This window comes from Bos mutus, chromosome 5 (genome assembly GCF_027580195.1).
Source record: "Bos mutus isolate GX-2022 chromosome 5, NWIPB_WYAK_1.1, whole genome shotgun sequence".
In the NCBI taxonomy this organism is placed as follows: Eukaryota; Metazoa; Chordata; class Mammalia; order Artiodactyla; family Bovidae; genus Bos; species Bos mutus.
This window is the reverse complement of record NC_091621.1, coordinates 66,533,989-66,551,231: the sequence shown is the minus strand read 5'-3', so window position 1 is coordinate 66,551,231 and position 17,243 is coordinate 66,533,989. Positions and strand designations below refer to the sequence as shown.

The following is a 17,243-nucleotide window of genomic DNA, read 5'->3' as shown; positions in this document are numbered from 1 at the left end:
TTCTCCAGGGCATCTTCCCAATTCAGGGATCAAACCTAGGTCTCCCGCATTGCAGCCAGATTCTTTACCAGCTGAGTCACAAGGGAAGCCCAAGAATACTGGAGTGTGCAGTCTATACTTTCTCCAGTGGATCTTACCAATGCAGGGATCAAACCAGGGTCTCCTGCACTGCAGGTGGATTATTTACCAACTGAGCTATTGGAGAAGCCCTGATAGCTGAGCACTTAAGAAAGAGGCCACCAAAATAATAACAGTGGTTATCTCTAGAAAATAAATTTTATTTACTATATTTTTCTTTATTGTTTAATTATGCCACATTGTTATATATTATTTTTATAATAAAAAAAGATGAAATGTATTAACATATTGGGCAAATGAAAATGCAATTTTTAAAGTAAGCTTTTCAATTTACATTAGCTACTTTTTGTACTAACAGAATCATCTAAGATTAAACATAGAAGAAAATACATTTTAAGAATTAACTTGAAACCCTAAAAAAAAAAACCAAAAATGTTAACATTTTGAACATGGCACCATGTATTACTCACTGTCTCTTGAACTTCAGCAACTTTTGAACATGGCAAGATCTAAAAAAAAAGACAAATTTTCTCAGGAGTGATTTAACTTTGTATACCTGAATCTGAATCTGGAGAGCACTCACAGTTTATAGAAGGAATTAAGTGCTTCATTAGTCATTTAAAAAGTGGCAAAAAAAAAAAAAAAAAGATCAATAGTATGTTTACACTGAAACTAAACCTTTAAAAAAAAATGTCCAAGACGTCAGGAAATTACAGAAAGAAAGTGAAGTCGCTCAGTCATGTCCAGCTCTTTGCGACCCCATGGACTGTAGCCCACCAGGCTCCTCCATCCATCCATGGAATTTTCTAGGCAAGAGTACTGGAGTGGGTTGCCATTTCCTTCCCCAGGGGATCTTCCCAACCCAGGGATCGAACCCGGGTCTCCCGCATTGCAGGCTTTTACCGTCTGAGCCACCAGGGAATCCCCTGGTGGATTCCCAGGAAATTACAGTCAACCTACCAATCTGTCAAGTCTTCTCTGGCATGTTTTGGGGCTTTTTCACAATTCTTAAACTCCTTGCATATATTTAATTATATCAGCCTTTCCACCACACAAGCCCTCTCTTCCTTTAGTTTCTAAAACACTCCACTGTTCTGGCTTCCTTTCTCCTAATTTCCCACCTCCATTCTGTCCTTCCACTCAATAAAACATGTGGGCTTCACCAATGCTCAGTCCTCAACTATCTGTTCTTTTCTATATGCTCTCTTACTGCAGGTTCCAGTCATATTCAAGGCTCATTTGCTACCTTTACTCAGACAACTTCCAAGTTTCTTCTTCAGACCTAGCCTATTTCCAAAACCTTATCCTAAAACATTGCTTACCTGTATGTTCAGACATTATTGCAAATTAACTTCTGGTTCTAAAATTCTATTAACAAACTTTAGTATCTCCAGATCCCTCTATGCTCCTAGAAATTGCCAAAGACTCCAAAGAGTTGCTGTTTATATGGATTATACCTATTCATATTTGCTGAATTAGAAATTAAAGGTGAGAAATTCACTATCTTTGCTAGCTCATCACGGGCAAGTCACAGTGATAAGCCAAGTTGATAGTATACATACTTTTCCATAATCGTGTGGTGAAATGCCATTTTACCTCTGTAGTCTCCTCCCCAAAACCCAGTCTAATCATGAGAAAAGTATCAGACAAATCCCAGTTGAGTGACACTGCAAAATATCTGACTAGTACTCCTCAAAAATGTCAAGATTATCACAAACAAGTCTAAGAAATTTTAACTGCTAAGAGGACCTTATGGAGATGTGATGACTAAACGTAAAGTGCTACCTGATGGGATTCACACACAGAAAAAGAATATTAGGTAAAAACTAAGGAAATCTGAAACAAAGAGCAAAGTATGGACCTCAGGTAATAATGTATCAGGATGGATTCATTAATTGTATCAAATGTCCCATTCTAGTATGTTAATAATAGAGGAAGGAAACTGAGTACAAGCTATATGGAATTCTTTATGTTCACAAGTTTTCTGTAAGCCTAAAACTCTTATAAGAAAATGAAGCTTATTTAAATTAAAAAACCACTGCTTAGGAAAAAAATTAAACTAAGAAAATTTGAAAACACAAGAATACACAAGCATACACTCCATTAGCCGGCAGAGCAATGACATTACACTTCATGCGGTCTTAGGTAAAAAATGCACTAGACGTTCACGAGAAAGAGAAACAAAGCAAACAACATCAAGCACCATGGCATTACTACACAAATAATCCAGACCTCACAGACCTCTGAAAAGATCTTGAGTTCCACAGTCCTGGGAACGCGCTGAGAAAATCTCCAAACATAATGGAAATACAAAAGATTTCTGACTTGGAATTTCTTCTACTTTTTCAAAGTTAACCCTTTCTCCAATTTAGCTCCCCAAACTTATTAGAGTCCCACCATATACCTGGAAAATGTTTACATTATTCAACTTATAAGAGAATCAAGGATAACGTTTAAAAGTCAAAAAAAAAAAAAAAAGGAAGACATACTAAGAATCTAAGCACTCAAACAATAGAAAATACTGAGTAATATTTTCCCACTTGGGCAGTTCAAACATTACAAATATTTAAGTGTATTTAAGTACTGCTATTAATTTATGCTCCTATTGAATTAACAGATCTAAGTGATGATCATCAATGGCCATAAAATTTTTTTAAATTACTGATACATAAATTTGTATGCTATGACCCCACTTATAAAATCTCATGCATAAGATATACTCATTAACACATTTAGGAAAGAGGCCTCCAAAATAAAAACAGTGGTTACCTCTAGAAAATTAATTTTATTATATTTTTCTTTATTGCTTAAATATGCCACACTGGCATGTATTATTTTTATAGTCAAAAAAGATTAAATGTATTTACATATTGCTGCTAAGTCACTTCAGTTGTGTCCGACTCTGTGCGACTCCATAGAGGGCAGCCCACCAGGCTCCCCCGTCCCTGGGATTCTCCAGGCAAGAACACTGGAGTGGGTTGCCATTTCCTTCTCCAATGCAGGAAAGTGAAAAGTGAAAGTGAAGTCGCTCAGTCGTGTCCGACTCTTAGCGACCCCATGGACTGCAGCCTTCCAGGCTCCTCCGTCCATGGGATTTTCCAGGCAGGAGTACTGGAGTGGGGTGCCATTTACATATTAGGCAAATGAAAATGGATTATATGCCTCCTGATGGTAATACACAACACCATCGATGAATTAATCTTGTCAAAAAAAAACTGAACCTGAATCTGAGCAAGCCTCAGGTTAAAACTGTCTACTGACCAATTTGCAAGAAATATAAGTAACTGAGGAACACATTAAATAATGATCATGGCAGAGAATCCAGATTGTGGGAAACCTACAGGACAGCTACCTTATTTCTTCAGTAAATTGAAAATAAAAATTAAAACTGAAAAGGAAAAATCAAAAACAGATGCAGGAGAAACTGAAAAGATTTTAAAAAGACAAAGTGACTTATCAACCAAGCCCAATACAAAGACAATAAAACTAAATTTAAGCAATAACTAAATATTTCATATCAAAGAATTACTCTTTTTTTAGAGTAAGAATGGTATTTATGGTTAAAGTTTTAAAGAAAAGTCTTTATATTTTAGAGATTATACTGAAATACTTATGAATAAAATGATGCATATGGGATTTTCTCAAAAAAAAAATATCAGGTGGGAAGGCAGGACTATACATCAACAAGACTGACCTGAACTAACAATGCTGAAGATGAGTGACGGGTACATGAGGGTTCATGATACTAGTTTATCTTATTTTTTAAACACGTTTGAGGGCGCCCCCTACTGGCCCAGCGGTGAGGACTCCACCTGCCGGTGCAGGGCACATGGGCTCCGTCCCTGGTCCAAGAAGATCCCACACGCCATGGGGCAGCTAAGCCCACGGACCTCAGTTACTGAAGCCCAGGCGCCCTAGAGCCCATCCTCTGCAACAAGAGAAGCCACCGTAATGAGCAGCTCACACCGCAGCCAGAGAGCAGCCCCCATCTCCACACCTAGGGAAAGCCCTCATGCGGCAAGGGAGACCCAGCACAGCCAAATATGCACGCATGCATTCAAAACTTCACATAATAGAGACTGCAAGGAAGGTCTCTATTATCATTCTTGCACGTGTAATTAAACTGTTATAGTTAGCAAATGGTTATTAGGAAGGTGAAGCTATTTTAATATAAAAGACAATGAGTATGTAGGTAATACATTGGTGACTAAAATGTCTAGTTATTTTATTATTTTACCTAAGAAGATCTCTGCCACCTAAGAATTTACCTAATTTAGGAGCTTAATCTAACTGGCAATTCCTTAGGTGAGATGCCCCACCAGACTACCTGATTTTGGATTATTTGGCAATAGGGCCCACTTCACTAGGCTGGGATGCACCAGAGGTTAGTACTATGACGATGGTGGGTAGAATAATGGCCTCCCAAAAATGTCCACATCCCAGGAATTCCCTGGCAATCCAGTGGTTAGGACTGTGTGCTCACACTGCCAAGGGCTCAATCTCTGGTCAGGAAACTAAAATCCTACAAGCTCAGCTTCCAAAAAAAAAAAGATATTAGAATCTGTGACTGTTTAGAAGCCTTAGGATCTGTGAATGTTACTTTACATGAGGCAAAGGACTCTGCAGATGTGATTAAGTTAAAAATCTTGAGATAGAGCAATTACTCTGGATTACCTGAGTGGACCCAAAGTAATTCCAAGGGTCCTGACAAGAAGGAGAGAAGAAGGTGAGTGTAGCAGGAGGTGTGACAACAAAGGCCAGAGGCTGAATGGGAGGAGGAAGCCACGAGTCAATGAAAGACTGCTACCTCCAGGTCTCAACAAAAAGAAACGGACAGTCCCCTCAGAGCCTCCAGAATGAACACAACATCTTGCTTTTGGACTTCTAATATCCAGAGCTCTAAGATAATCGGTTACTGCTACTTTAAGACTACATTTGTGGTAAGCTGGAGCAGCAAGGGAACCAGCACAATGACTTGAGGTGCCTTCTGAGAAGCAGAGCTTCCTATAACTACGTGACTTCATGCCGAGGCTGGATGACCTCAGTCAGGGGTACTGTGGACAGAATCGTTACGTTAGACAGACTATTGGACTAAACGATCTCTAACAGTCTCCCACAAAGACTAAGGGGGAGAAGTAGCCACAGGACTCAGAGGTTTGCAAAAGGCTCTGCTGATAGCACAATCTTTGTTAAAGTTGAAAAGAAAAGGCCTCTACAAGGCAATCCTGAAGTATATAAGCATTAGGAAACACTTAGCAGGCAGGTCTCAAAGGGTATTCAAATATTAGATGAGCATATGTACCAAATTTGGTGACCCATTTATTATAGATAAGAAACTTCACAGCCTTTCTCCCTCATTTCCACTTAGGGCTGAGAAGGGGGATCTAATAACAACCAAGTGCCATTGTACAAGAATACTTTATGAGGATTAATTGACATGTGGATAATTTATCATTAGACTTGAATGCATAAATGTCTTAAAGGTCAGTTATTGAGAAACTGTGCACCAAAAATACTGTCCTTATAAATCCAGGAGATCTTTCCAATCCAGGGACCAAACCCAGGTCTCCCTCATTGCAGATTGTTTACCATCTGAGATACCAGGGAAGCCCCCAAACGAAAACATACAATATACTAAATCAATAATGGCAATGAAGAGACTAAATTAATGGTAGGGTTGACCCTTGAACACAAGGGTGTGAACTACACAGCTCCACTTGCAGGCAGTTCAACACTAAATACTGCAGTGCTACAGATCAGTGGTCTGTTGAATCGCAGATACCAAAGAACCATGGCTCCGTATCAAGTGTCAGACGCTCCACCCCAACCCATCTCCAAACATTCAAGAGTCAACTACATTTAAACAAGAGAAAAAAATAATAACCTTTAAAACCTATGACCTGATCAAAAATAATACTTAATGTTACCAAAAATAGGCAATTTCATTAATTTACATGCCATATACACAAGCTGTATGTTGTCGTCAAATGTTACATATATATAGTAGCCATACTTCTTAGAATATGATTTAAAGTGCTCAGTAAATGCTAATAAAATATCAATTTTACTTTATGAGCACTAAATCATAGTAATCAGTAAAAATTCATCTAGTAAATATAAAACTCTAAGTTTCAGGAAGCTGGGTCATCTGTAGGCCCCTCAAGAAGATACTTACTCATTTACTACATTCTAAGAATTACTGAGCTAAATCATCTTCACCATTCTTTCCACTTCAGAAAACATGTGACTCAAAGTGTCCAATTTAAAGTAGAATCTTAAGAGTTTCTCAACTGAGAATTCCTAATAATACTACAAAGATTTCTACATGTTTTTAAATTTTATTCTCTTCTAAAAAGTCATTTATATAATCAATTTTTAATACAACAAAAGATCTTGACCTTTAATAGACTTTATAACTTATTTTCCTCTGATAACAGCATAGTATACAAGATAGTCAAAAGACAGGACTTTACTTAATGTAAGGAATTTTTTTAATCTACTTCACTTATTTGGTTTACCTCAATCTATTAATAAATATTTGACCCCTGCATTTAAAGGATTTCTCAGTGGTTAATTTCCAAAGTGTTATGAGTTCTGCCCTTTTACAAAATATTTTAATACATATATTAAATGTAAACGTGTTCCAAAGTATATTTAGTATAAAGATTGAATTCATATTTTTTAGTATTTACTACCTAAGACATAAAACACTACCACAAAAACAGAACTATAAACAATAAATAAGCAAATGAATTTTTTTTAAATAGGAAGCATAATCTCATGTAGGAGAAGAAAACCAAATAAGTGGACACTAAAGTCAACTGAGTCCCAGCTTTCACCACCTTCACTAAGACTACAAGTAGTCTCAATCAGTACCTGTATCTCTCTCTCTTCTAAATCATCTCATATCCTGCGGCTCCAGATTCATCCTGTCCACTTTCATAAAACTATTCAGTGACATACCACTGTCTACAGAATCAAGTTCAAAATCCCTGGTCTGGCACTCAAGACTTCCATAAGTTTGGTCTCTATCTGCCACATTGATCATTATTCTTATAAACAACATTCAGTTCATTTCAGTCGCTCAGTCGTGTCTGACTCTTTGTGACCCCATGGACTGCAGCATATCAGGTCTCTCTGTCCATTACCAACTGCTGGAGTTTACTCAAACCCACGTCCATTGAGTCGGTGATGCCATCCAAACATCTCATCCTCTGTCGTCCCCATCTCCTCCTGCCCTCAATCTTTCTCAGCATCAGGGTCTTTTCAAATGAGTCAGCTCTTCACATCAGGTGAACAAAATATTGGAGTTTCAGCTTCAACATCATTCCTTCCGATGAACACCCAGGACTGATCTCCTTTAGGATGGACTGGTTGATCTCCTTGCAGTCCAAGGGACTCTCAAGAGTCTTCTCCAATCCACAGTTCAAAAGCATTAATTCTTCTTTATAGAAAAAAGCATCAATCTTTCTTTATAGTCCAACTCTCACATCCATACATGACTAGCGGAAAAACCATTGCCTTGACTAGACGGACCTTTCTTGACAAAGTAATGTCTCTGCTTTTAATATGCTGTCTAGGTTGGTCATAACTTTCCTTCCAAGGAATAAACAATATTACCTTCCAATTTCTCTATGCGTTTCCCCTGAATAAACCCTGTGCAATTAATTTCGCTTTTAGCCTTGCCTCTTGCCATCCTCCCTTCCTAGAATGCTCTCCTTGCTCATTTTCAATCCCATGACCCCTATACCCTATTCACAGTTTGTATTCTCTTAAGAAACCTTTTCTAACTACCCCAGTGTACAGCAACCACCCAATTTTCACAACTTGTGTAACTATGCCTTATGTCCCTCATTTGACACTGAGTAAATGCTTATTACTGCCTTATCTATCCATCCCTCTATCTAGTCTTCTCAAAATAAACATAATTCAGACAGACTACATTTTATCTCTCTTAACATCCTCTTCACTGGCCACAGCACTTTGCACAAAGACTGCACTCAAAAGAAGCTAACTAATACTATTTTTAAAATTAGTACACACAATAAGGTTTTATACAACACTGCCACCACATACTGATATGTTGCTTTATATTTTCAAAGAACTTTCTGGTTTCACTAGATCATATTGTCCCTGTCAAGTAGGCAGGATGAGCATTCTTGTTTATGTATTTTTCATTGAAGTAGAATATTTGCCTCAATATTTTAAACAGTAAAAATGAGATTTAGAGAAAGTGCAAATCCCAAATTACTCAACAGCGCAGGACTTTTAAAAATGTATTTTGTTGCGTCTTCTGCCTCTAAATATTTATCTTTTTGGAGAAAAGGCTGAATATTAATAGTTATATTAACAATAACCATAGTAGCTTTTATTTACGGGGTATTTATAATGTGCACAGATGTGGAAAAAGGCATTTTATAGATACATTATCTCAATTAAAATCCAAGTAAATATTAAGTAGATAGTACTACTAATCTTTATTTCAAACCTGAGGAGAATTGGAAACCCTGAGAATGTAGCTAAGTGACAGAGCTCAGATTTTAACACACAACCAAGTATCTACAAAGCCCATGTTCTTATCCACCTCTCTTAAATCTAAACTAACTAGCTTAGGCCATGCAGTTCAAAGGTGATATTTCATTAATAGATAACTCAAAGTGGACCTCAAGATTAGTTTCGAATAGAGAAAATTTCAGCAGTTCATACTGAAATCAGTGGTATTACTGTTTCTAAAATAAGCTACAATATTTCACCGAAGAAACAATGAAGAATAAGAAGAAAATTGATCTCATTGCGTTTTAAGTAACTTCCTCTAACCTCTCAATATCAATAGAAATAAGAATAAAAAATGAATAAAACTTTAACAGTACAGTGCAGACATTCTGGTATAGAATTTAATACTATCTACTTAGATACTAAGTTTAAAAAGATAACAATAAATTTTAAGCAATTCTATCCAGAAAGACAGGTATGATGTAATCAACATGTTAGTGGCAAAGGAAAATGTTTAGAGATAGATCTCAGTTGCATCATTTAAGATGTAGCTTTTAGAGAACATAATCAACCTCCCTGAGCCTATTTCCTTGTCTTTAAAAGTGAGGATAAGCAAATATCTACCTTTAATGACTGTTGTGAAGACAGTCTGAAAAAGTGTATACTCAGAAAACAGCAATTGCTATTACTGATATTTATATATCATAACCAAAAGATTTAAAATATTTTAGCCAAAAATAAACCTTCAGGAAGTCCATTAGCTTTAAATAAGAAAATATTTATGATAAAGTAAATAGTATGTTCCAAGAAAGGCTTTCATCTTTTTTTTTTGAAGACAGTAAAAACAAAATAACCTACCATCAGTTTTCCATTTAAAATCGTTACGATAACCTTCTTCATAAACCAAGTTCTGTCCATGTCCATTTTATTCTCTATTAAGAAGCTATCATTTTAAAGTTTAACTTTTTTTGACCATTAAAGAAACAAGTTTGGACCAGAAATTCAGGAAAGGGTGGGACCAAGTTAACGCAAGTAAGCGAAACTGCATTTTGCTGTCAATCATTACTGATCCTACATTGGAGCCTGAACAAAGAACATGCACTAAATTAAAATTCACAAACATCTCAATATAGTAGTGACTTTCAACTTCACAGCAGTATGAAAGAAAAGCTGGCCTCTGCATCATTCCAATATTGTAACTCTGTGAAAGAATCTACCACCTAACAAGCCACAGAGCTATCAGCTGGCCACATTTTACCCACTGGCACCTTGACTTTAGGTAGTACAAACATTTCTAATAAAGAGTCTATAAATCAGTATTTAATGGCATCTTTAAAACTGCAACAGAAAAAATGAAAATGAAATGATCCTTGAGCAAAATGTCTCTATGCGTGACAAAGCATCATTTAATTTACCCCACTGGTTAATTTTTATTTTTATTTTTTTACTTATTGGAGAAGGTACACTTATAACCACCACCCATACATAAGTGTTTTAATTTCAGAATACAATTCAATCACAGGCAGCAATATTTATTAAATCTTCACACTTCTATAGAAAGAGTATGTATGGCAACATATATTAAGAATTAAATCTTAATTCTTTCATTCTGTCCCCAGCTGCACAATTTAAGATTTCCGGGCATTTAATTTTTTCAATTGTGAATAACCTCTTGATTTCAATAAGACAAAATTTCTTGAGGAAAACATGAACACCAACTATTCTATCAATATATCTTACTATATGGCCAGGAAAACAAGGAAAAAGAGGTAGGAGATAGGGTGGAAGTGGCAGGACACTGGGTTATGCTTCAACAAGCTTTAAACTACCTATAATTTTTATATCAACTTTTTTGGAAGTTCGTTTTAAATACATTTTAAAAATAAAACGATGGCTTAAATCAAACACTTCCCAAGATAGATGGTAGTACCTTATTATGCTGTATTTGAATCACTCACCAAAATTCGGTCAGGTTCTCCATCTGCCAAACTTGCCTCCATAGTGAAAGAAGATAGGCTTACACTTCTCTTCCCATTAATGTTTAGCCATCCTGTAAACTTGGAAATCCTAGAAGAAGAAAACCATACATGTTAGTTCTGGTATAAAACTGTGATAAGTGGAAAATAAAACATCAAGTATATAAGGATGCAGATATCATTTTAGGCTGAGCTTATCAGGAAACATCAATAATGGAGAAACAGATTTTGACGTGGGCCTTGAAGAGTGGTAAAAGTTCAGAAAAAAATGAACGACACTATTCCAAGTGAAGAGGAAAAGCAAGAGCCAGGTTAAATATATGAGACTGTTCAAAATTTGAAAAGACGCCTAAACCTACTTATAATTGAGGAAATAAAATTAGATTCTTTCTCATTATTACATTGGCAAATACTAAAAAGTATGCTACCATCTGATGTTGGCACAAATGTAGGAAAACAGATGTTCTCAAACACTTTTGTGAATAGAATATAAATGGAAACAATTTAGGAGAGGACAATTTAATGAGAGAACATAATATAGAAAAAAACTTTGTGCTTCTGAATGTTTCATTTTTACAATGAACATCTATTATTTTTATACTTATTTTTATTTTTAATAGTGTTAGAATTATGCCTTCACAAGTCTTTTCCTTTGAGCTTTTTAACTAACAAAGCCTCCAAGATGAACTCCTATAGTAATTATATATATCCAGAAGTCTCTAATAATAATTCTTTCTTAAAGCAATTAACAAAATTAAAACTGAGAAATATGTAGATTTCTAGTCATTTCTTGGAGTTCCAAATCATTTTCTTGTTTTTGCAAGTATAAAAAGCTGCAGTGAAATATAAATACAGGACGACCATCCTGTGGATACGAGTCAGCATCTTTCTCCAGCCAACGCTGTCATTGTCCAATGGGTTCACAAAGTTGCCATGGTGGAAGGGATGAAGGTTATACACGGGCTCAGCAGTATGACCCTCCACTTACCAAGACAAATTTGGCTACTGCCACTGCTGAGTGCCAAATCTGCCTGCAACAGAGACCTACACTGGGTCCCCAATATGGCACTGTTCCCTGGGGTGATCAGCCAGCTACCTGTGACAAGTTGGTTACACTGGACTTCTGTCTCCCCTGGTGGCTCAGATGGTAAACAATCTGGCTGCAGTGGGGAAGACCCAGGTTCGATCCCTGGGTCAGGAAGATCCCCTGGAGAAGGGAATGGCAACACACTCCAGTATTCTTGCCTGGAGAATTCTACGGACAGAGGAGCCGGAGCCTGGAGGGCTACAGTCCATGTGGTCACAAAGAGTCAGACAAGACTTGGCAATTAACACACTATCATGGGAGGGGCAGTGCTTTATTCTAGATGAAACAGATACTTACTCTGTATATAGATTTGCCTTTCCTGCACAAAATGCTTCTGCCAAAACTACTATCCACAGACTTACAGAATGCCTTATCTACTTCCTTCTATTCTATAAAGCGCTGCTGATCAAGGAACTCATTTCACAGCGAAAAAAAAAAAAAAAGTGGCAATGGCCTAGGGAATTCACTGGTCTTACTATAATCTCTATCATCCTAAAACAGCTGGTTTGATAGAACAGTAGCATGACCTTTTGAAGACTCAGCCAGAACACCAGCCAGGTGGCAATACCTTGCACACCTGGGCAAAGACCCCCCCAAAAGTTCCATGTGCTATGAACATCCAATATATGGTGCTGCTTCTTGCATACCCAAGATTCACAGGTCCAAGAATCAAAGGAGGAAACAAGTGACATCACTTAATGGCCCACAAGCAAAAATTTTGATTTTATTATTATCACAATGTTGGGTTAGTTTCTGGTGTACAGCAAAGTGATTCAGATATAAATACACACACACACACACATTCTTTTCTGTTATGGCTTATTAGAGGACGCTGACTATACTCCTTCTGCTATCCAGCAGGACCTTGCTGTTTATCTATTTTATATAAAGTAGTTTGTATCTGCTAAGCTCAGACTCCTCATTTATCTGTCCCCCACTCCCTCTCCCCCTTTAGTAACCTAAGTTTGTTTTCTGTATCTGAGTCTGTTTCTGTTTCGTAAGTTCATGCCCTATTTTAGATTTCACATATAGGTGGCATCATATTCCTTTCTCTTTCTGACTTACTTCACTTAGCATGATAATCTTTAGGCCCATCCATGATGCTGCAAATGGCATTATTTCATTCTTTTTTACAGCTAAGCAGTGTTCTATCGTGTATATATACCACATCTTCTTTACCCATTCATCAGCAGATGGACATTTAGGTTGCTTCCATGTCTTGGCTACTGTAAAATGTAATTAGAGTTTTCTCCAGACATATATCCAGGAGTAGGATCCCTGGATCACATGGTAATTCTATTTTCAGTTTTCTGAGAAACCTCCATACTGTTTTCCATAGTGGCTACAGCAACTTACATTCTCACCAACAGTGTAGGTGGGTTCCCTTTTCTCCACATCCTCTCCAGTGTTTCTTATTTGTAGACTTTTTAAAATAATGGTCAATCTGACCAGCATGAGATGGTACCTCATTGTAGTTTCGATTTGCATTTCTCATACTTAGTGATGATGAGCATTTTTTCAGTGCCTATTGGCCATCTGTATGCCTTCTTTGGAGAAATGTCTATTTAGGTCTTCTTCTCATTTTTGTTCGGGTCGGTTTTTTGTTACTGAGTTGTTATCAGCTGTTTGTATACTTTAGAAACTAGGCCCTTTTTGGTCGAATTGTTCACAAGTATTTTCCCTAGTCCCTATGTTGTCTTTTCACTTTATTTATGGTTTCCTTTGCTGTGCAAGAGCTTACAAGTTTGATTAAGTTCCAGCTGTTTATTTTTGCTTTTATTTCTATAGTCTTGGGAGACTGACCTAAGAAAACATTGGTAACATTTATGTCAGAGGATGTTTTGCCTATATTCTCTTCTAGGAGTTTAATGGTGTCATGTCTTACATTGAAGTCTTCAAGCCATTTTGAGTTTACTTTAGTGTATGGTGTGAGGATGTGCTCTAACTTCACTGATTTACATGCGGCTGTCACGCTTTCCCAGCACCACTCACTAGTAAAATGCTTCTGTCTCCTCTTCCCATGACCTTTGCTCTGCTGGTCTGGAGGTCTCAGTCCCAAAGGAAGGAATGCTTCCACTGAACTGGAAGTTAAGCCAGCCACCTGGCCACTTTAAGCTTCCCGTGCTTCTGAATCAGTGGGCAAAGAAGGAACCTACTCTGCTGGCCTGGGTAACTGACTAATTATCAAGGGGAAATGGACTACAATGCCACAATGGTGCTAAGAACAGTATGTCTGGTTACTGGAAATCCCTAAGGGCATCTCTTAGTACTGCCATGTCTTCTGATTAAATTCAACAGAAAACTTCAATAGCCCAACCTAGGCAGGACTACTACTGACTCAAACCCTTCAGAAACAAAAGTCTGGGTCACTCTACCGTAAAGAACTATGGCTATCTGAGGTGCATGCTGAGGGCAAAGGAATACAAAAAGGGTAGTGGAAGAAGGAATCGATAAATCTCAGATCCCACTACATTACCAGTTACAGAAGTGAGAATTATAATTGTTTTGAGTATTTTTTCCTTATTTTATTATGAAGGTTGTATATGGTATGTTATATATGCTGTGTATACTTATCAAATAACTGGTTTCTTCTCTCTTCTTATCATATAACATAAGATACACTGACTTTACATCATAGTAGTTAATTACTCTTAACTTTATATCAATATTTAACTTATAGGATATCAAGGAGAGTGAACGTCACCCAGGGACTTTGCAACCTGCCCTGCAATTTCAGGCTTGCCAGCCCCCACAAGCACGTGAGCCAATTCCTTAAAATAAATCCATCTCTTTCTTCCCCTCTTTCTTTCTGTATATACGTTTATCTAATTCGTTCTGTTTCTCTGGAGAACACTGACTGATAAAATAAGTATGCGTGTATTCATATCTTATCCATATAGACATAGATATATTTATCTCATTGTTCATTCTCACCACCTTCCGTATGCTCCTCTGTATCTCCTCTTCCACAAAAGCTAAAAGGATGAGAACTCCATTTTACAAATCTTTAATCCCAGAATTCTGTATGTGTTCACATTCTGCAAATGCAATGCATTTACACAGCATTTGGAAGGCAGAAGAGAGACAGAAACAAAGCCATTCTTCTGAATGCAGGAGACACCTGGACTGTGACAGATATGAGGTTTTACAGTAATCACCGAATGCTCCCCTGCCAGCTCCCTATGCTGGCACTACCCGCAAGCCATAGCAGCAGCAGCAGTGAAAGCTGAGAACAGTCTTTCAAGCTCCACACCTACAGCTTTCCCAATAAGTTTTAAGAATCTAAATCCCCTTACTAGTTTTCCTTTTGCTTTAAGTATCTATAGTGATTTGTTCTCCTCAATGAACCTGGCCTGACAAGAGTTTTTTAAAACTAATAATGAAAATGTATTGTTTATTAGATAGTAATCAGTGTGGAGAAGAAAAATTAGGAAGGGAGCAATTATATGACATGTACAGTAATAGGGAGAATTTTAGATAAGAACAAATCTGAGTCAAGATCTCAGTAACTGAGGGGGTGAGCTGCTCAAGTATCTAGAAGACCCTTCCAGGCAGAAGAGGAGACAGCAAACACAAAGACCCTAAGGCAGGAGCATGAGGCATGCTTAAAGAGCAGCAAAGAGAGCCTTTCTTGGTGCTTCCAACGTAGTGGATGTGAGTTTGACACCTGGTTGGGGAATAAGATCCCACATGCTGAGCAGCATGGCCAGAAGATTAAAAAAAACAGAAAAAGGTTTTTGAATTGGTTAACAAAGCAAAATTCACATTATGTAGTTTATAGGCACACACCCAAAACAATACAAATGGTACTTTATAATGCAAAAGGTGAGAGTACAGAATAAAGATAAAATATTAAAAAAATAAGATAAAGAACATCAAGAAGACTAATATGGCGAGTGGAATAAGGAAAAGAGCAATGGGTAATAAGAACAGAAAGATAACTATGTTCCAAATCGCCAACAGCCTCATAAGACAGAAGGACTCTGGCTTGCTTACACTCTGAACGAGATGGGAAGTTATCTGTTGAAAAGAGAGCAGAGATGTAACAGAATCTGACTTATGCAGGATTACTCTGGCTACTGGCTGAGAAAACATTAGCAACGGGAAGACCACTGCTATATAATGCAGGCGTGTGCCAGAACAGCAGCAAGCAATGTGGCAAATAGTGTTAAATTATTTAAGTATTTTGAATATGGAATCAAAAGGATCTGTTAATGAACAGATATAGGATGTGAATTTAATGAGAGAGACAGACAGAAGTATGTGTGGGGGAGTAAGACCTAGATGGTCTGTGTCCTGAGCAACAAGAAGCATGAAACTACCACTAACATATGTTGAGTACATTATAGGAAGACTTGACGAAGAAAGGGCTGAATATCACAGCTCCTTTTGGATATATTTACTGTGAGACACTAGTTAGACATCTGAATAGAGATATCAATTGGATATAGTTAGACCTATGACTGTGAGGTTAAGAAGTCAGGGTAGAAATGTAAACTGAGAGTCAGCATACAGATGGAATTTAAAACTATGAGACTAGTGAGATCTCCTTGGGAATCAGTGTAGGCAGAAAAGAGGATAGAGTACAGAGCTCTGGGGTATTCAATATTAAAGAATCAATATTTAGAGAATGAATAAATCCCAATTTTTGCTTTTCAATTTTCAGATCTACTCAATATAATTATTTTATGTAAAAACAAAATCACTCTATATAAAAAGCTAAAACAATTTTGAGAAAGAAGACCAAAGCTGAAGGTATCATGCTCCCTGACTTCAGACTATACTAAAAAGCTACAGTAATCAAAACAGTATGGTATTGCCACCAAAACAAACACATAAATCAACAGAACAGAATAGAGAGCCCATAAATAAACCCAGTCAACGGCAGTCAATTAACACAACAAAGGAGGCAAGAATATACAATAGGGAGAAGACAATCTATTCAATAAATGGTGCTGGGAAAACTAGACAGCTACATGTAAAAGAATAAAATCAGAATATTTCCTTACACCATATACAAAAAAAAAAACCAAAAACTCAAAGTGGATTAAAGATCCTGATGTTAGACCAAAACCCATAAAACTCCAAGAAGAAAACATAGGCAGAACACTCTTTGACATAAATCATAGCAGTATTTTTTGGATGTGTCTCTCAAGGCAAAGGAAATAGAAGCAAAAATAAACAAATGGGACCTAATTAAATTTAAAAAGCTTATGCACAGAAAAGGAAACCACTGACAAAAGGAAAAGAGCCTACAGAATGGGAGAGATTCTTTGTAAATGATATGATCAATAAAGGGTTAAAAAGCTCATACAACTCAATACCACAAAAAATAATACCATCCAATTAAAAACTGAGCAGAAGACCTGAATAGACATTTTTCCAAAAAAGACATACAGATGGCCAACTGGCACATGAAAACATGCTGAACACTGCAAATCATCAGAGGAATGGCTATTACCAAAAACCCCCACAAATTACAAATGCAGATGAGGATGTGGAGAAAAGGGAACTCTTTTATTCCCACGGCTCGTGAGAATGTAAACTGGTGTAGTCACTACGAAAAATAGTATGGAGGTTCCTCAAAAAACTAAAAATGGAACAACTAT

At 37.0% G+C, this 17,243-nt stretch overlaps 1 protein-coding gene across 5 annotated transcripts in view; it reads right to left on the bottom strand.

Annotated features, from left to right (window-relative positions):
- The window catches only part of OSBPL8 (oxysterol binding protein like 8), a 166,853-nt gene that overhangs the window by 90,628 nt on the left and 58,982 nt on the right, over window positions 1-17,243 (bottom strand). For 3 of the 5 annotated variants that reach the window (XM_070370980.1, XM_070370982.1, XM_070370981.1), the window contains exon 2: window positions 10,530-10,638. In XM_070370980.1, coding sequence (XP_070227081.1) covers window positions 10,530-10,571 — 42 coding nt within the window. In that variant the 5' untranslated portion in view covers window positions 10,572-10,638. The other 2 variants (XM_070370983.1, XM_070370984.1) reach the window with 2 other exon arrangements.